General features: G+C 44.1%; 1 protein-coding gene across 1 annotated transcript in view; it reads left to right on the forward strand.

Annotated features, from left to right (window-relative positions):
- RAD54L2 (RAD54 like 2) overlaps window positions 1-20659 on the forward strand; it is an 87208-nt gene that overhangs the window by 52793 nt on the left and 13756 nt on the right. Inside the window, exons 3-13 of the mRNA XM_055413924.2 lie at window positions 10243-10444; window positions 11506-11645; window positions 12122-12238; window positions 12563-12789; window positions 13558-13740; window positions 13878-14011; window positions 15450-15646; window positions 16692-17034; window positions 17730-17907; window positions 19089-19340; window positions 19536-19654. Of these exons, the coding sequence (XP_055269899.1) occupies window positions 10243-10444; window positions 11506-11645; window positions 12122-12238; window positions 12563-12789; window positions 13558-13740; window positions 13878-14011; window positions 15450-15646; window positions 16692-17034; window positions 17730-17907; window positions 19089-19340; window positions 19536-19654 (2092 nt within the window). The remainder of the gene's footprint in view (window positions 1-10242; window positions 10445-11505; window positions 11646-12121; window positions 12239-12562; window positions 12790-13557; window positions 13741-13877; window positions 14012-15449; window positions 15647-16691; window positions 17035-17729; window positions 17908-19088; window positions 19341-19535; window positions 19655-20659) is intronic.

Raw genomic sequence — 20659 nt, forward strand, 5'->3', positions numbered from 1 at the left:
CCCAACGGGCTCCTCTGTCCCTGGGATTCTCCAGGCAAGAATACTGGAGTGGGTTGCCATTTCCTTCCCCAGTGCATGAAAGTGAAAAGTCGTGTCCGACTCTTAGCGACCCCATGGACTGCAGCCCACCAGGCTCCTCCGTCCATGGCATTCTCTCTCCCCACTCGTAACCACTGGTTTGTTTTTTGTATCTATGAGTTTGTTTCTTTTTTGTTAAATTACTAGTTCGTTTTATTTTTTAGATTCCACATATTAGTGATAACATGCAGTATTAGTCTTTCTCTGTCTGACTTATTTCACTAAGCCTAATACCCTCCAGGTTCATGGACTTTGTTGCAAATGGCAAAATTTCATTCTCTTTTTAATGCCTATCCCATTTCTTTTTTTAGTTGTTACTAGAGAGTTGAGAGACTCTTGGAGAACTCTTGAGGAAAGAGTGACTAGCCTATTGTCTCTTGAGGCCTTTGGCAGAGTCTGGAAGGAAGGGGCTGTCTCCTCAGGAAGCTGGCTGCAGGCTGACGGTTGCTAGTCACCTGGTGCCTCGGATGGTGTGTGGCTCCTCAAGAACAGCAGCCGTTTCCAGACGGGAGTTGGCTCTCTCTCCACCTTCTGTCCCTTGGACAGCAGCAGGGTTTCTCTTCTTATAATGGGTGATGGTGGCTGGGTATGGGGTTGCTGGTGGAATTCTGCGGAGTGGAAGGAATGGGGGAAGTCAAGCTGAGTATGTGATTCAGCATTTATGTTTGGCATAAAGCCATAGAATGTTAGTCGATGTTTTCCTGGAATATGGAATAATGAAGTTGAGTGCAGAAAGCAGGGGAATAGTTCAAGAGTCAGCTCAGATTTCTGAAGTAATGATGCCAGTTTTGACTGTGGTAATGATGCTTTTCATGTTTAAGTGTTTGTGTAAGTATTCTGGATATACCAATCCCTTACTATTTATGTTGTTAATAGCGTCTGGTCTGTGACTTATCTCAGCATTGCTCACAGTGCTCTTTGTTGTTAAAAAAAAACTTCTGTATTTTATTGTAGTCCATTTAAGCAGTCTTTCATATTATTTGATAGTCTTTTATTTCATGAGTGTAAAAGTGAGAAGACACAGGAGAGGCAAATTTTAAAGATCGGAATGTGGTTTCCATCAGCATCCTTGGGTTTAATTTAAATTTTTAAAATTTTGATTTTGTGAAATTATTCTAGACATTTTCTTGTGTGTAAGATTTTAGGAAAGCCAAGTATTCACTCTGTGTTTTCTCATTAACTCTCTGTATCTTATTCAGAAACTAAACTAGAATTCTTCATGGTTTTTGCCTTAATCTTCTCTCTGCCTTTGCTCAGAAGTACCTGCTTTGTGACTGATTTGCTGAGAATTTGGTAATTCTTGCCTGTGGTTGCAGAGATGGCCCAAAATTTTCATCATCATGCTGAGTAGAGTCAAAATCAAATCTGTCAGCAGCACAGGGCTAGGATTTCAGATTGAAAAGAGGTGTCGCTGTGCTTACAAATAACTGTTTCTGTAGTGATTTGACTTTGTGCTAAAAACAGAGGTTCTCTACAGGGAGTGATTTAGCCTTCTAGGAGCCATTTGGCAACGTTTAGTGGTTGTCACAGCTGGGAAGGTGCTACTTGAATCTAGTGGATGGAGGTGGTGGGAATCCTGCTGAACATTCTTAACAATGCACTAGAGAGCCTCCAGCAACAAAGGATTATCCATCCCCAGATGTCCACAGTGCTGAGACTGAGAACTGCTGTGCAGTCTTGGTATCTTTTACAGTGATGAGCAGTTGTTCTCTTCCCCTGTGAGAGCCCAGTGGAAAGGCTGGCCATTTCTTTTCTTCATGCCTTACGTTGTCTCTCATGAGTGAGTGAGAGAGTGATATTGGTCCCCTTGATCTCAGTTGTCACTTTAAAAGATGTTTAATTTAGAATCTTCTAGTTCCTTTTAGCATCAACACTGTGAAGATTTATTTCTTCCCAAGGAGCAACTAGGATGAGAATTTTCCCCCCCTTAAACTGGCTTCCATGATTATTTTAAAAGTGAATCCCATATTGCTTTGTGTAAGTTTTTAACTTTTTAGCATTTATTGGCAAATATATTGGCTTTTCTTGACATTTATTGAGTCAGGGAAAGCTCAGTCTATAGCGAACTTCAATATGTGCTTGTAAATGATGATGTATTGAAGATATGGGACATAAACATACTGATAGGAGCTAATGTACTTCAGTGGATTTTTTTATTCATGTGTATTTTTCTCTAGTAGTTTTTTTGTTTTTATTTTAGTAAAAACAGGCTCATTTAAAAAAATTCAGCATACGTTTATTGAGCATCTGTTGGGCAGCTGGCATTTTTATTAGGCTTGAAGGCTAGGTTGGAGAATGAGATTGACAGAATCCCTGCCTTCAAGGAGCAACAGTCTAAAAGGAGAGACAGGTTAAGTGTTGAATGGTTACTAACCTCAGATCTGGGTAAGAACCTTGTAAACAATAAAAAAAGGGAATAAGCCCCAGGGGTAGGCAGGAAGGGTCTGTTTTAGCCAGTGTGGTGGTTCTGGCAATGGTGGCTCTCTGATGATATAGCATTTATGCTGCAAAGAATCAGCTTTTGCTTTTGCTCTCAAAGTATGTTTTCTGCTGTTCTTTGTAATTTTCTTCCTGCTACGTTCTTTCAGTCATTATGAATACAGGTCTAGCCTTGTTTCATCTGTTTCCCCCGATCTTGGGTTATTTGGAAGTATTAGTTCCTCAGTGATCAGTGCAGAGAAATAGAGGAAAATAATAGAATAGGAAAGACTAGAGATCTCTTCAAGAAAATTAGAGCTACCAAAGGAACATTTCATGCAAAGATGGGCACAATAAAGGACAGAAATTGTATGGACCTAACAGAATCAGAAGATACTAAGAAGAGGTGGCAAGAATACACAGAAGAACTATACAAAAAAGATCTTCACAACCCAGATAATCATGACGGTGTGATCACTCACCTAGAGCCAGACATCCTGGAATGCAAAGTCAAGTGGGTCTTAGAAAGCATCACTACGAACAAAGCTAGTGAAGGTGATGGAATTCCAGCTGAGCTGTTTCAAGTCCTAAAAGATGATGCTGTGAAAGTGAAAGTGCTGCACTCAATATGCCAGCAATACACAATATGCACTCATTATGCCAGCAAATTTGGAAAACTCCTCAGTGGCCACAGGACTTGAAGAGGTCAGTTTTCATTCCAGTCCCTAAGAAAGGCAATGCCAAAGAATGCTCAAACTACTGCACAATTGCAGTCATCTCACACTCTAGCAAAGTAATGCTCAAAATTCTCCAAGCCAGGCTTCAACAGTACATGAACTGTGAACTTCCAGATGTTCAAGCTGGATTTAGAAAAGGCAGAGGAACCAGAGATCAAATTGCCACATCCGTTGGATCATTGAAAAAGCAAGAGAGTTCCAGAAAAACATCTACTTCTGCTTTATTGACTATGCCAAAGCCTTTAATTGTGTGGATCACAACAAACTGTGGAAAATTCTGAAAGAGTTGGAAATACCAGACCACCTGACCTGCCTCCTGAGAAATCTGTATGCAGGTCAAGAAGCAACAGTTAGAACTGGACATGGAACAACAGACTGGTTCCAAATCAGGAAAGGAGTATGTCAAGGCTGTATATTGTCATCCTGCTTATTTAACTTATATGCAGAGTACATTATGAGAAATGCTGGTCTGGATGAAGCACAAGCTGGAATCAAGATTGCCAGGAGAAATATCAATGACCTCAGGTATGCAGATGACACCACCCTTATGACAGAAAGTAAAGAAGAACTAAAGAGCCTCTTGATGAAAGTCAAAGAGGAGAGTGAAAAAGTTGCCTTAAAACTCAACATTCAGAAAACTAAGATCATGGCATCTGGTCCCATCACTTCATGGCAAATAAATCGGGAAGCAATGAAAACAGTGACAGAGTTTATTTTGGAGGTTCCAAAATCACTGCAGAAGGTGACTGCAGCCATACAATTAAAAGACACTTGCTCCTGGAAGAAAAGTTACGACTAACCTAGACAGGATTTTAAAAAGCAGAGACATTACTTTGCCAACAAAGGTCTGTCTAGTCAAAGCTCTTATTTTTCTAGTAGTTTTCTATGGATGTGAGAGTTGAACTATAAGGAAAGCTGAGCGCCAAAGAATTGATGTTTTTGAACTGTGGTGTTGGAGAAGACTCTTGAGAGTCCCTTGGACTGCAAGGAGATCCAACTGGTCCATCCTAAAGGAAATCAGTCCTGAATTTTCACTGGAAGGACTGATGCTGAAGCTGAAACTCCAGTATTTTGGCCACCTGATGGGAAGAGCTGACTCATTTGAAAAGACCCTGATGGTGGGAAAGATTGAAGGCTTGAGGAGAGGGGGTCGACAGAGTATGAGATGGTTGGATGGCATCACCGACTCAGTGGACATGAGTTTGAGTCAACTCCGGGAGTTGGACAGGGAGGCATGGCCTGCTGCAGTCCATGGGGTTACAAAGAGTCGGAGCGACTGAACTGAACTGAAGTTCCTTAACACTGTAAGATTTTATCTATAGAAGATTTTATCTATTAAATAAATAAATAAAAGTAAATAAAAATAAATAAAATTTATCTATAAAATAAATTAAAAATTTATTTACTTATAAAATAAGTCTATTAAAGATTTTATCTATAAAAACTTCAGAGTGTATTTAATCTGTTCTCTAACATACGAAGTCCCTAAGATATGATCTACCTCTTTTGGGTTTTTTTTCCCTTGCAATTTATTGATAGAAGAAAAGGACTCACTTGTTCTGTAGTTTCTAGACTTTGCTGATTGCATCCATATGGTCTTGTTTATCAAGTTCAACATAGTCCTTTGTTCCCTGTATTTTTGCAAACTGGCAATGCTATATCTAGGTGTTTTCAGATTCAGGTTCATTGTTTGGACACACATACATCATAGGTTATGGTGTATATATCCTTCCACATCATGTCAGGAGGTACATGGTAAGACTTGGAATCCACTGATCTTTGTTTATACAGGTAAGATTGAGGCAAAAGAAGAAATGTAATAGCTGGAGAAAAGGCCCTGGAAATGTTTGTGCCTTACCCCTTATGGGTGAAATGTAGGGTTGTTGTGTTTTTTTTTCCCCAAAGCTACTCATTTGCCTGTCATATTTGTTATGGTGGAGTTTATAACTCATTCCTGAGAATCTTATGTAAGTGTTTGTTGGTGTTTATATAACTTTGGTGATTACTGCTCACAGCTGGCTTGCATGAGGGAGAAAGTTCAGAGGTGTTTGTCACCAGATCTGATTCCATGAACCTGAGCTTGGGTGGTGATAGTCACTGGCTTTTAAACACTGAAGACACTGGCTTCCTTTGTCAAAGCACATGCCTCTGCTTCTTTGTTGACTCTGACCTTTTTTCCTCAGTGACTTTTGGTGAATTATATTTTAGAATTTTGGGGTGAGCTATTATTTGAAAGTCAAATTAATGATTTTGGGTAGGTTGTAAATTCACGAGGTTCAATATTTAGAAGGTACAAAAGAGCACAGTGAAAAGTTATATTTTGACTCAGGGAAAATCAATTATATTAATTTTGAAATAACAGTTTTGTTATTAAAATTAGTTTAAGACATAGTGTGTATCAGGGGTCCCCAACCTCCAGGACCTGATGCCTGATACTCTGAGGTAGAGCTGATGTAATTTTAAGTGCACAATAAATGTAATATGCTTGAATCATCCAGAAACTATCTCTCCCCGACCTTGGTCCGTGGGAAGTCTCTGGCGCCAAAAAGGTTGGCATATGTTATAATGCTGTATAGAAACCAAAAGCTTCACAGTAAGTGTCGTGAAGCAATAACGAAACAGTTGTGTTTTACACTGACTTCCATGACAACAGACTTTAAATACTAGCACATCTGGGCACATCTGTAAACTAAAGCCACTTTCACAAGCAAACAGTAGTTGTTGATCACAGAATCTGAGGATTCATTCAAAGAATGGTAGGTGGTGAGAAACTGATTTAGACCTGTGTCCTGTGTGTAAAGGAGGGGAAACCTGTGTCTGAACTCTTTGTGCATGAAAATCGTGTCTACTTTGATCATTTGAAAATTGCTACTGTGCTTGGCTACATTCAACCCATGCCAGACAGAAATTCACAGCCAGGCCTCACAAGTTGGAGTTAGGTAGTAAATTTGTGACATTCAAAGGCTGTCAGATTTGTTCTTCCCCCTCCCAGGGACAGCCCACTCTGCAAGACAGAAACCAGAAGAAATACAATAGTTGGCAACAAGTTTGCACTACCCAATGTATGAAGTTCAAACCCTTTGCCTGCCCACTATACTCTGGCTCTATCTTGCCTAGTCTCTAAACTTGCCTCCAGCTGTTCCTCCAAGTAGTTACTCAATAAATTTGCTTGTGAAATAGAAACAAAAACAAAAGGCCTTAAGGCCAGGAGAGCATCAAAGGTCAGTATCTAACCAGGTCAGAGGACCCAGCAAAACACTAACTTGAAGTGTGCCAACCCAGCCCTGAGTGGAAATTGGTGTGTAGGTCAAGCTACAGTGTTGGTGGAATGCCACGTCTGCTGCGGTTTTGCTTAATTCACTTTAGCCAGTGTTGAACTGCATGTACTTTCCTAACCATTCCACCTTGTTTAGAGTATTCCTCTTGCTTATGCTCCTCTGTCTGGAATGTTCTTTTCTTCCTTTACTAGCTGGTGCTTATCCATTCTGTTAGATTAAACCTAGGTCTCACGTTTCCCAAGGAAATGCACCCATTAACCGCTGATAGGCAAGGCTGGATTAGGTGTCCTTTCCTCAAGTGTTATTGCTGTAAAGCACTCCACTGTATAGGTATGTACATGTGTCCTCATGAGGACCGTTCCATTGTGCCTTGGCACAGGGCCTGGTACATAGCAGATACTCAGATTTATGTTAGGCTAAATTAAAAGCAAGGGGACAGGAGAGGCACCAGTGTCTGGTTTGTGGCAGTGTCAAGTGGAAAGATTTAGAATGTGGGGTGTGTATTTTGTAAGAAACACTCATTTTCTAACAACAAAATGCACTTTGCATATGTGAGTTCTACTTTTCCTTTTCCTTTCTTATTTCTGATCTTTGATTAGGATGTATAATTGAAATTTGAGGTCTCCACACAAATAAATACTGCTACACAGCATGACTGACCAAGCCCCAGAGCTCTGTGTGCCTCCAAACTGTTGAATGTGGTTGTGGGAGTATGGAGTTCCATGGAGTTCAGCAGGCTAATAAAGAATAATATTTTCCATGAGAGAACTATTTACATCCTCATTTTACAAATGTGAACTATGGCTCAGAGGAGTTCACCTCATGAACATAGAGCTAATAAGCGACAGAGCCGGGGTTCACCAGCAGGGTCGCCTGACTACAAAGTTCATCCTTTTAACTGTCTGCTTCTGTTTTTCTGCTTATTTCCTGTATACCCATAGGCAAGTCTTTTTAACTTTTTAGTGCTTCAGTGTATCATAGTTAGAATGGGGGGGAGACTAGAATGAGGGGAGCAAAATTCACCTTGTAGAATTATTGTAGAAAAGAAAGAAGAGAAGAAACCAACCCCATTCTTTGTACCTGGACTAATGGTAGTCATAGTAAAAGCAGCAGCGGTTTTATATGGTGTTTACGGAGTGCCAGGCATTGTCTTAGCACTTTATTGAGGCTACCTCATATAATCATTGCCACAATTCTCTGGGGTTGAGAAATAACACTACAGTTACTATTCCCTTTTAATAACAGGAACAGAAAGGCTGTAATAAGGAGCAAAGCTGGTGTTTACAGCCCAGCAGTCCGGCTTCAGTGTCCATACTGAGCCCATTTGCTCTGTTATCTCTTAGGAAACATTAGTTTCCAGCTCCATGCTGTTCTGGAGTTGGCATCAACATGAAGGGGAGACCATAAGGAACCCGGAATGATATCAGGGTGGCCAGGGGCTACATCAAGCCAGGTAAGGTGAGCAGTAGCAGTATCTGGGACACTCATGATTCTCTTACTCAATCACTGACTGGTGAGATGGCCCTTTGGTATTTTTTGGTGGTTAAGTTCATAGGATGATGACCCATGGTATGTCTTTTTTCAGCTTGAGGGCATCCACTTACTGGTTCACTCATTGAGGTGTATGAAATCCCTGGCCTCTCTTTACTGAAGTCTACAGGGTTAAATGTTTCTTCTTGAGTCCATACTGATATATATATATAATGTTGAATATATAAATGAGGGAGAAGGAACAAATCTCCCTTACAGAAAAATTCCAGATAATAAGTGTGGAAGGAAAGACGGAAATAGAAAACCACTGTTAGAACGCCACCATAATGATTGCTCTAGGTAGAATCCCCTGATGAACGTTAAAATCAGTGGATGAAGCTTTTTGAGGATATTTGTGTTCTCAAAGTATCCCCCCCAAAAAAAAAAACATTTGTCTGTGTGTGTTTATGGTTTTTGTTTTAACGCTGTTCTTTTTTTTCTTTCTGTATGTGGTTTTAACATATGTCCAGAAATTCTTTGATGCCCTTCTGTCCAGGAAATGGAGTGTAATTCTCTTCCCCCTGAGTGTAGGCTGGGCTTAGTGATTGACCTCTTATGAATAAAGTATGGGAGGGGAAAAATAATAATTTACAGTGGAGAAGTCCAGTAAACACCACTTCAAGGTTAATGTCACCAGGAATAACTCATGTTGATATCATTACCCTGATCAGACGTGATGAGAAGAACACTTCACCTCTGTGATATTCTTTCCTAAAAGTCATAACCTCCAAACTAATCATCAGAAAAACTGAAATTTGGGGACAGTCTACAAAGCCACCTGACCAGTATTATTCAAAAATGCATCAAGGTCAGGAGCTCCCTGGTAGTCCAGTTGTTGGGATTCAGCGCTTTCACTGCCGGGGCCTGGTTTCAATCCCTGGTTGGGGAACTAAGATCCCACAAGCCACATGGTATGGGCAAAAAAAAAAAATCAAGTTCGTGAAAGACCAGAATAGGCTGCCACAGTTAGGGAAGACTGAAAAGATATTGAAAGCCCAATGCAATGTGATATCTATCCTAGATAGGATCCTATTGTAACAGAAAAAGGATATTAGCAGAAAACTAGTAAATCCAGATAACGACAGAAACAATCCCACCAAAAGGCCAGACTCCCTGACTCCTTGCTTCCTGAGAGCCAAGTGGCATGGGCTAGAGCACCCAAGTTTCAGCACTTCTGCTCTTGTTTTGAACCCCTCTTTACTTTGGGAGAGACCTTTTGGTTGTGTCGATCTTGTATCTGGGAGGCTCTGGCAGATGTGGGGACAGGTCTGAGTGACTGCAGGACCTGCCCATCCCGTGAACAGAATGCAGCTCAGCTGATGAGGAGAGGGGTGTGCACAGGGACCCTCCCACCCCAACCCCAGTTCTTGCTGTGGTCGATACCACAAATGACATTCCCTCTGCCAGGAATTTCTTCCCACTTGGCCCCCATCCTGAAGGCAATAATATACCATTAGACGTTCTGTTCATCTTTTAAGTTCTCACTTACATTTTACCTTCCATATAATTCCTTGTGTGATTATCCTGTGAAATAGTACCTTTCATCTTCCTGTGACCCTAACACAATTATTCTTGACTTAGCTAATTACTTGTGGCTCAAATATGGTACCTTCAACTTTGAGTTGCCCTGCTCCTCCTATGGTAATGGTATTTACCACACCTTGCCTTATTATGTCTAGAAGACAAACTCCTGGAAGGGAAGGAATCTTATAAATATTCCTTGAAGCATCTAAGACAGTACCTGCCATGTTGTGAGCTCTCATTAAATGGGTGGCAAATTGAATGAGCACTTTAAGGCACTGATGGGAGGAGTGGTCTCCCTGTTGGCCAGAGGAGACGTGCTTAGAGTCATACAAGTGAGTGTGAGCTGTATTTGAAACTCCATGTCCCTTTCTGAGTGGTCTGAGGCCCTGACACTTCCTCACTCTGAATATAGTGCTAAATTACACCAAGACTGATGGCTCACATTTGGTTTTAAGCATGCCCTCTGTTTAGTCCTCACAACAGCTCTGATGTGTGGAAATTACTATCCTCGTTTTATAGATAAGTCCATTGAGGTTCAGAGAGATGTAACTTGCCGTCTTAGCTCACCCGCTAATAAGTTGCTGAGTTGAGATCTGACCCTGGTGTGTCTGGCATCAGATCCCACTGTTCCTCCAGTAAAGTTGATCCTTGGCACCTCTTTCCATTTGTCTCTTCAGACCCATCCCTGGAAGACATGTGTGGTACTGAGTGTGCCCAGCTGGGCGAAGATGGGCAGCAGCCACCACGGTGCACTTCAACTACCTCATCTCAGTCTGAGCCTTCAGAGCAGCTTAGGCGCCACCAAGGCAAGAGCCTTGCCTCCGAGGACCCCAAAAAGAAGAGAGCTCAGAAACCCTCCCACATGAGAAGAAACATACGGTGAGCTGTGCTGTGGGGGAGAGGAGAAGGGAGGGAGTAGAAATATTACCTTCATTTGAAAGCCTTCAAAGGAGGACTGGTTTGAACAGGAGAGTTCTATTTCCCAAGGAGAAAAATGTAGGCTAAGTACCCCAATTAATAGTGAAGCTGCAACTCAGGACCACTGGGGGTCTAGACTATCTGAGGATGCAGAGCGGTTGCGGGTGGCACTCGAGCACTGCTGGGGATGTCCCACCCTCTGAAGGCCCGGGAAGCATCCTATGGATGCTCTGGTTGGAGTCTGTTATTTCCTTTATTTTTTTCTAATGTTTCCAAATACGAGGAGATAAAAGAGTTTGAGTTCTCGTCTTCTCAGAACTTAACATCAGTTGGAAGAGGATTGTCTAGTCCACACCAAGGCTTCTTCTTTAACCTAAGAGATCAGCAGATGTGAACTTCCTTACCTGTCCAAATCTCCAGCAGTCCTTTCTTCTACCCCTGACAGTTTTCCTCTTGAAAGGAGACAAAGGATATTTTTCTCCTCCTGCTGCTGCTGCTGCTAAGTCGCTTCAGTCGTGTCTGACTCTGTGCGACACCATAGACAGCAGCCCACCAGGCTTCCCCTTCCCCGGGATTCTCCATCAAGACCACTGGAGTGGGGTGCCATTTCCTTCTCCTCCTACCCTCATTTTTTTCTAAACATAATGATGACTTGAAAATGTACTCTAAGTTTGGGAAATAAGGATGCAAAATCATCCACAGTCTTATTTTCCCATATAGCAACTCTGTCTTTTGTACTGCTTTCCAGCTTTGTGGATCACATATTACTCTATTTCACTCTTGTTCTGTTAGGTACCGAGATGAGTCAGCAGGGTGATCTGTCAGAAAGTTAAATAATGTGAAAAACATATTAGCCCAAAAGCACCTGAGCCTTGAAATCCTATTTATGTGTTTTTGTTTTTTTTTCCACCTTACCTGATGCGGCTTCTCCTCCCAGCAGTGATGATTTCCCTCTTTAGCTTGACATTACCTTACCCAACCACAAGTGAACTGAAGGCACTTGCTCTTATTTTAATGTTTAGAAAGCTGCTCCGGGAGGATCAGTTGGAGCCAGTTACCAAAGCAGCACAACAGGAAGAATTGGAAAGAAGGAAGCGCCTGGAGCAGCAGAGAAAGGATTACGCAGCCCCCATTCCCACCGTCCCCCTCGAGTTATTTCCCGGTAAGCCATGGAGGGGGCAAGAGGGGCCTCGCACCCAGGTGAGGAGAGACCCTCAGTGCCCACAGTGTCAAGGACAGATCTGGAATCAAATGGTGGCCTCTCAGGAGTCCTTTCAGTCCATTCATTTTCTAAGATGCACACAAGCAGAAGGATCTCGTTTGAAAAGTTAAGATGGATACTTGGTACTTCCTCAAATTTATCTTATTTAGATTTTTCCCCCATAACTCTGGATCTTAATGTACCAAAGGATTAGGACATTTTCTAGTGGTCAGGTGACTGCTAGAAGAGCCGGTAGAGAAAAGGGAATTTGGGAAGAGGGTTGAGGTTTTTAAGATGTCCTCTACTTGTCTCCTCAGGGGATGGTCCCCCCAAGAACAGCACAGGAGGAGGAGGGCAAATCATTTTGGAAAATATGTTTCAGCTAAATGTGGTCTTGACATTCTCTTCCATCTCCACCCTCCCTCCCCCCACCCCAGAGGAAATTGTCTTAAGAGCAAGCGATGGTCCCCAACTGCCTCCTCGGGTCTTGACCCAGGAAGTCATTTGTTTGGACAGTAGCAGTGGCAGCGAGGATGAAAAAAGCAGTCGAGATGGTAAGATGGAGCCAGAGGTGCCCCTCCTTTCTGCTGACCCAGTATTCACCCCGAGAGATTGGCTTTCCCTCCGAATAGAAAAGATTTCCATCCTTCCTCATTCCATTTAGGGTCTGACTGTGACAAATTTCTCTGAGTCTCCTTGGTAAATATGTTTTTCCCTTGTCTTAACTTGAAGCTGGAAGAGAGAAAAATTAAAAATCAAAATTTTTATGAATGGTAACAAGTTCTAACATTGTTTCCATGCTCCCTTACTTTAAGTTGCAGTGAATTATATCTGCTCCCTGAGTCCTTGTTTTCATTTTACTTTGTTGGCTGTCTCAGAGGTGATTGAACTGAGCTCTGGAGAGGAGGATACTCTGCACATTGTGGACAGCAGTGAGTCTGTCAGTGAGGAGGATGAGGAAGAGGAGAAGGGTGGCACCCATGTGAATGACGTCTTAAATCAGCGTGATGCTCTGGGGCGGGTCCTTGTCAACCTGAACCACCCTCCGGAGGAGGAGAATGTCTTCCTGGCCCCTCAGTTGGCACGGGCGGTGAAACCTCATCAGGTGCAGTAAATCCGGATTCTCTCTGTTTCCTTTCAGCTTCCTTGCTGTGGATATCACCTGCTGGAGGTTGTTAGCGTCACAGCCTGTGAAGTACTTGTTTGGTACCATGAGCAGCTACTGATTGATTCTTCCTCCTAGCGGTTGATGCTTCAGGATTTCTGATGGGTGGGAAGGGACAAGATTGAGACATGCCCTGTGATGTAAAAGGTGCTAATCTCTTGGGTTAATAATCTTGAGCCACCTGCTGTGAGATGATTGATCGAGATACTCTCTGAAGAGCAGTGCCTTGGTGGAAACTTGTGGCTCCAGGAGAGGTGTGAGACTTTCTGATAGGAAGGCTCAGAGCAGTTTGTGTTGACCCAGATCTAGAAGTAGGACCAGTGCATGAAAGCTCCAGGAAGACAGAGATTGACTCAACAGAAGAGCTCTAACAGCAAGAACTGCTCCTCAGGGACGGGCTGCCTTGAAGTAAGCGACCGGGGCAGCCAGACCAAGACTTGGTGAAAGACGGGACAGGAGTCTGGGGCTCAGGGTTCTTGCCTCAGATGGGCTGCCCTACTGGGTCAGTGCTTTTCTCTGCTTCCTCCAAGGAGAACGTCACTGGTCAGTAAACTAGCCAGGGTCCTGGGAAACTTCTGCAGCCACACACACCAGCTCTCTGGTCTGATGTCTGCTCATTTACTTAATTTTGACTAGTTCCAAAGAAGGTGAACTAGACCCTTGGTCTTTGCCAGCCAAAGATATTTGTCTGTGTTTGTTCCCTGTCAGATTGGTGGGATCCGATTCCTCTATGATAACTTGGTTGAGTCCCTGGAGAGATTTAAGACCAGTAGTGGCTTTGGCTGTATCCTGGCCCACAGCATGGGTCTGGGGAAAACTTTGCAAGTGATCTCCTTCGTCGACGTTCTTTTCCGCCACACGCCAGCCAAAACTGTCCTTGCCATTGTGCCGGTAAGTGTTGGGGGCACCGCTTGCTCACCCTTCTGCAGAGCTCTGGGGTAATGCCTTACTGAGCACTAAGAAGCCTGGTCGGCTCAGCTCTGAGCTTCTTCCCTAAAACACCCCTTTTGGACTTAACTTTCTGACAGGTTAATACTCTTCAGAACTGGCTGGCAGAGTTCAACATGTGGCTCCCAGCTCCTGAAGCCCTTCCAGCTGACAGTAAGCCTGAAGAAGTCCAGCCTCGGTTCTTTAAAGTTCATATCTTGAATGATGAGCACAAGTAGGTGGCCTTCCCTCCCTTCACCCTTTTCCTTTTAGACTTCTTCCCAGGGTCTGGAGTCCAGGGAATCAATCTCTCTGGGTGTGTGCCTTGTCCTCCCAGATTCCTTTTGGTTTCTTGATGTATCCCCTTCTCTCTTCTTGCTACTCATTTTTTCTCTTCCTAGTTTTACAATAGAGTTATGTAGCACAGAAATTTTTGTATTCTACTCAAAGATGTTTTTATAACCTGAAAAATCTGTGTACATGGTCACATTTTCCCAAGCGTACAGTTCAACATGATAGCATGAAACTTTTCGTCTTCTATCTTTTCACCTTTTACATTCATCTTTTATTAGAAACCTAACCATCAGTCTCCTCTTATAAACACTAATCTATATTTGAGCCTTAACAGTACAACTTCCAAGCTTTAAAAGATGCAAGCCATTTTTTGTTTGTTTAGAATCTAAATATAATGATTTATATTTCCATTCCGTAAATTCAACCTGCCTTCGGGAAATTTAAACCTCTATCCTGATCCTGATCCAAGCCAGCTATCCATGCCACGCTTTCCCCTTGTTGATATGAATAACTGAGAAAGTAGACTTTCTTTTCTGAGGAGGTCACCTTTTGTGATGTTTGGTCACGCATATGAAAATGAAGAGACTGTGGGTGGCTCCGATCCCCTGCTCTTTTCTAGATTTCAGGACTGTCAGTCCACATGCGGTTAATGAAATAGAGCCAGAGCTCAGTTGTTCAGGAGGAGAGGAGTGTGCTGAGTGGCATCCGGTCTCAGCTATTCCTTTTTTTACCGTGTGTCCTTGGCTCTTCATTCACCAGGGCCTGGGCAGGTGAAATGCAGAATGTTGCCCTTGCTTTTACTACTTTGTATTTATTATGATAATAACTTGCAGCTCTCCCTCAAATGTAGTATTATAGCCATGCCTGTACACTTTGGCCACCTGATGCGAAGAACCGACTCACTGGGAAAGACCCTGATGCTGGGAAAAATGGAAGGCAAAAGGAGAAGGGGGTGGCAGAGGATGAGATGATTGGATGGCATCACTGACTCAGTGGAAGTGAATTTGAGCAAACTTTGGGAGAAAGTGGAGGACAGAGAAGCCTGGTGTGCTGCAGCCGATGGAGTCTCAGAGTCAGGCACGACTTAGTGTCTGAACAACAATGTGTACATCTAAGGGGACTGTCGCTTTTACTTGTTACAATGAATTTCTGGTTTTTGCTATTTAACCATCACCAGCGACCTAGTCCATCCTCAGTGCAGTTAGTATGTCTATAATGGTGGGAAAGTCCTTGGGCAGCTGGCCAACCCTGTGATGCTGCTGCGTGAAATCTGTGGCAAGAAGGACTTCTGACTGTACATCAGCACAGCTTTGACTGTGAGGAGTTCTTCCTGTGGAGCCGGGGAAGCAATAATGTGTTCTTTCTGTTCACTCTTGCAGGACAATGGCAGCTCGTGCTAAAGTGATGGCTGATTGGGTGTCAGAGGGAGGGGTGCTGCTGATGGGGTACGAAATGTACAGGCTCCTCACCCTGAAGAAATCCTTTGCCACAGGTAGACCGAAGAAAGCCAAGAAACGTTCTCACCCGGTCATCATTGATCTGGATGAGGAAGACCGACAGCAGGAGTTTCGAAGAGGTGGGTGGCCTCTCTGGGGATATTCTAGGGGGTGACTTGGGGAAAAGAAGTAGTGTCTGCTCTAGTACCTAATCACATGGGAAGCATTATTGATGTGAGTCGTGTGGTCATGAACCAGAAATTTGGTCCCTGAGGTAGGACTGGCTCTGGCCAGTGGCTCTTGGAAGTTCCTGCTTTCTCTGCAGACAGTGGACTTCTGGGTCGGCCAGGCCAAGGACTGGCTTGGGCGAGACTCCCCTATGTCTTCACAGAACAATTAGAAGAGCAGCTGCTCCCTTTACCAGTTCCCAGAATGTTCTGAGACAGCATTAAGACAATATAAAGTATTTAAATTACTAATACATGGAGGAGGAGTAGTATTGTTTGTGAATTTATAAAAGAAGAATTTATCACAGTTTTCTTTTTGGTGAAAGCCATTCTTCTCATAGTTCTAGGTCTCTTTCGTTTGAGGGGCCTTGGCCTATTTGGGGAAAAAGGTACTTTAAGGTTCAGAGCCTGTTTCATTTCATAGATCTCTTCATCTATGAGATTCTGTTTTCTCTGTTTGCTTCTCTGGCTGACTTTGACATTTAGCAATGAGCAGCAAGTAACTCCAGGAAGACCTTGTCCTTTAGTTAGCTCCCACCAGCCAGCTCTCAGGTGGCGCCAAGACAGTGATGAGAGCCTGTGGAAGTGTCTGGGTTATTCCCATCAGAATCATCCCAGATACATTTTTAATCCTTAAGACTAGTACTCTGAAAGTCATGCCGTCTGCTACCTAGGAATGCAACTCAGTTTTATTCTTAGCCTAAAGGAAAAAGAAAATAAGGAAAGGAAAGAGGGGAAAAGGGATATTTACTGCAAGAGTCAGTAGGCCAGGGTCGTGTGTCACACCAAATGCACAGGAACTGGAATGGCCGGCTCCCTTTCACCACTGGGGGCTGACTCTTGCTTTCCTGCTTCCTTCATTTCTTCTGTCTCCTCCAGGGTGCACCCCTCCTTCTCATATTGTTGACTAAGAGCAAGCCCTCTCACCCTCTTACTCCGGATCCTCTTCCCTCCCTAGAGTTTGAGAAGGCCTTATGCCGCCCTGGCCCTGATGTGGTGATCTGTGACGAGGGACACCGCATCAAAAACTGCCAGGCCAGCACCTCCCAGGCCCTGAAGAACATTCGCTCCCGCCGCCGGGTGGTGCTGACCGGGTACCCCCTGCAGAACAACCTCATCGAGTACTGGTGCATGGTGGACTTTGTGCGCCCAGACTTCCTCGGCACCCGGCAGGAGTTCAGCAACATGTTTGAACGCCCCATCCTGAATGGACAGTGTATTGACAGCACGCCTCAGGACGTCCGCCTCATGCGGTACCGGAGCCACGTCCTGCACAGCCTCCTGGAGGGCTTTGTGCAGAGGTGAGCCATCCTCGGATTTTCCAAATCCGTGGAGAGCCTGGTGGAACAGGGCCCCTCAAGGCTTTCCTGAAGGGGGAAGGTGGTTACGGTGGGAGGACCCCTTTCTCATAGGGCAGTAGTAAACCTCTGCTTTTATTGAATGGCTTTTCCTGAGCAGGTAAATAGATGGTGGATATCCAGTAGTTCAGTCTCTGAAAGTCTGGCCCAGAAATGCATTTCTCAGAAGTTAAATCTGTGAAGTTACTGGGGATATCTGCCTTACTTGCTGAGAGAAGCAAGAGACAGCTACCATGCCAAGGACTTGAGTGAAAGAATAAAATGGTTTTCAGGGGAATGGCTTCACCAGTTTCAGCATCTTAGAGGATGTAGGTTTGGCCAGCCTGAAGCATTCCCTTGTTTTTCCTTGTGAAGATGGCGTGTGTGGAGAAAGCTTAGAGAAGCGGCCCTAGATCAGGTTAAGAACCTGGAGTTCCCCTGGTCTCTGTCTCTCGTTCAGTCACCTGGGACAGGTCACTCTGCCTCTTTCCTTTAGTTTTTATCCTCAAAATAAGTTTCTTGCTGCTGGTTGCTGAGCCAGTCCTCATTATTACAAGGCTGTTGTAGGATGTGTGGCACCAGTGCAGGGTTCTGTTGTTATCCTGCACTGACACCTCCTGGCCACACTGCCTTGTCAATTCTGATCTGTGCCTTTGTAGGAGAGGCCACACTGTGCTGAAGATTCATCTCCCTGCCAAGGAAGAAAATGTGATCTTGGTGCGGCTCTCTCAGATCCAGCGAGATCTATACACGCAGTTCATGGACCGCTTCCGGGACTGTGGTAGCAGCGGCTGGCTGGGGCTGAACCCTCTCAAGGCTTTCTGTGTGTGCTGCAAGGTGTGTTGAGGCCTTGGGGAATACTAAGATACAGACTAAGGATGCTCACGGTCCCAGGGGAGTCATGCCTGCTGGGAATCCTTGCTAAAGGAAGAAGTTCACTGCACTGAGGGCTCTGAGGCAAAGCAGTTCCCCGGAGTGCCGCTCGTAGACCGTAATGTAAATGGTGCCCCTTGCAGCTGTGCAGCTGCACAGCTTCTTACACCAAACTTGAGCAATCACTTCCTTTATCACTGATTTTTTTCAGCTGAGACGCGGAGTGATTGGAGGAACATCATGGGATTGAATTTTTGACTGCTAGTGTAATCAGGATTCAAGAAATATATAGCTTAGACATGCACATTATTAGAAATACCTCCCATTTAATTCTGTGTCTAATCAGATTGAGATCTGTTTCATTCTGATAATGCTTGAGATGGTTTGGGGACAGCAGAGCCTAAGTATCTTTAGCACTGGGCCTTGCGAACAGGCTGGCGAACCCCGGCTTGTCTTTGACCTGGCTAGATGCTCTCATTTGCCTCACAAGGGATCTGTTCCTTTGACAGCTCTCAACTCACCGTGTTGGATATTATTCCCACTGCTCTAATAAGTCAGCTGAAGGTGTGTGTCTGGGGACAGATGACTTTCAAACTATTTCCTAGATCAGGGCCAGGAAGCTGAAGCAGACATGGTCTGTGAGGATGCTTTGGTGCAGGTGTACCCTTCTCACACACACCCCCAACACCACCCCCTTTCCTCAGGAATTCTCAATTCCTGCCGAAAATGTCCCTGAAGTGATTTATAATTGATCATCATCTTAAGTTAGAAACATTGTTTCATAGGAGAGATTGGTCTTGTTTCATAGTTTGATACAGTAGTTGACTGTAACCACATGGTGAAACAGGAATGTTCTTGTTTAAATAAGAATGCAAAACTTGTGACAGCCTTTTTGGTCATGTACCAAACATATTGGCATGCCTCCTGGTGTGAATTCTCCCATTCATAATATCATGGAAATCAGAGTCAGTCAGTGAAAATGTGCAGGCTCTTTGGCTATGATGGGGTTGGGGAGACTTTAATTTGGGGTGTGACAGTGGGTGCTGTGGGAGGTATGTGTGGGCAAGTGCCTATGGCCAGACTCCTTGGGACACCCTTAGATTGTTCTCTGCCCTGTGCTACCTCCCCTTTCACTTGAACCTCAGATCTGGAATCACCCCGATGTGCTGTATGAAGCCCTTCAGAAGGAGAACCTGGCCAATGAGCAAGACCTGGACGTGGAAGAGCTTGGTTCAGCGGGAGCTAGCGCCCGCTGCCCGTCACAGGGAACAAAAGGAAAGGTGGAGGACAGCGCCCTGGCCTCCTCAATGGGAGAGGCGACCAACAGCAAGTTCCTCCAAGGGGTTGGCTTCAACCCTTTCCAGGAGCGAGGCAACAACATTGTCACATATGAATGGGTGAGTCAGGCAGATCCATAAACCACTGCTGAAAGGAGATGGGGAAAGGGTAGGCATACGCAGTGCACTGTCCGCTAAGGTCTCTGCAGGGACCTATTCAGGTTGCCCATGAGCTACTGCCTTTGAGGGCGAGAATTGTATTTCTACTAGTCTGGCTGCGGCCTGCTCCAAGCTGCCTCATTTCTTCTCCTACAGGCCAAGGACCTTTTGACTAATTACCAAACTGGTGTCTTGGAGAACTCTCCCAAGATGGTACTACTTTTCCACCTGATTGAGGAAAGTGTGAAGCTTGGAGACAAGATCCTTGTGTTCAGGTAGGAAAAGAAATTCCCTCGTGTGTGTCTTTGGTAAAAACTGACACAGCCCCTGCAGCCTGAGACCATCTGGGATTGCGCCGGCCCCGTTTTATGTCCATGTCTCTGCCACCAGTGCTTCTTGTACTTTTTTTCTTAGAGTTTCTTTTTTAATCCAGTGCAGTCTCTGCAGAGAACAACTTGAGACCTTAGGTTATTATGTTGGAGATCATGGTCTAATCCTTCAAATTGTGATCCAGGCCAAATCTGGCCTGTTTGTGTATAGCTTGAGAGCTAATTTTTACAATTTAAAAGAATTATTTTGTTTTTGTTTTTTTAAAGAAGTATATGCAGGGACTTCCCTGGTGGTCCAGTGTTAGGACTGTGTTCTTCCACTGCAGGGGTCACGGGTTCGATCCCGGTTGAGGAACTAAGATCATAGGAGCTGCACAGAGTAGCCAAAAAAAAAAATTTTTTTTTAATTAAAAAAAAGACAGAAGCATGTGTAGTACAGACTCTGTGTGGTCTACGAAGCCTAAAAATATTTACTATTTGGGCCTTTACAGAAGACGTTTGCTGGCCTCTGGTCAAATCTGCTTCTGCTTCTGTATCCCCAGCCTCCCCCAACTTTTTTTAAAACTTTGTATATAAGGCCAAATAAATGATGTTATTTATTCCCAGTCTTGAGAGAGCTCTGAGTTCCATCAAGGCTTCACTTCTCAGAGAAACAGGAGTAAAGTAGATTGCTTCTCCTTTGTTCCAACTAGATTATGCTCCAGGGAGAGCCAAGTGGCAGGAGCCTGGCTTGGGAGTCTCCGAATGGGTTTCCCATGTGTGACATACTCTGACAAGAAAGCAGGGATTCTAACTTTGGGAGAGCCTAGTGTCCTGCTGCTTTTATGGTCTGGCTTTCTGCTTAACTTGGAAACAGCTAAATGATCTGTCTCCTTAGTAAAATCCTAATATTGCCTGTGGCCTATAATTCAATTTCATGTATATTCATACAGTGTTGGGTTTTAATGCTGA

Source organism: Moschus berezovskii, chromosome 24 (genome assembly GCF_049115385.1).
Source record: "Moschus berezovskii isolate FMDL1 chromosome 24, NW_MosBer_1.0, whole genome shotgun sequence".
In the NCBI taxonomy this organism is placed as follows: domain Eukaryota; kingdom Metazoa; phylum Chordata; class Mammalia; order Artiodactyla; family Moschidae; genus Moschus; species Moschus berezovskii.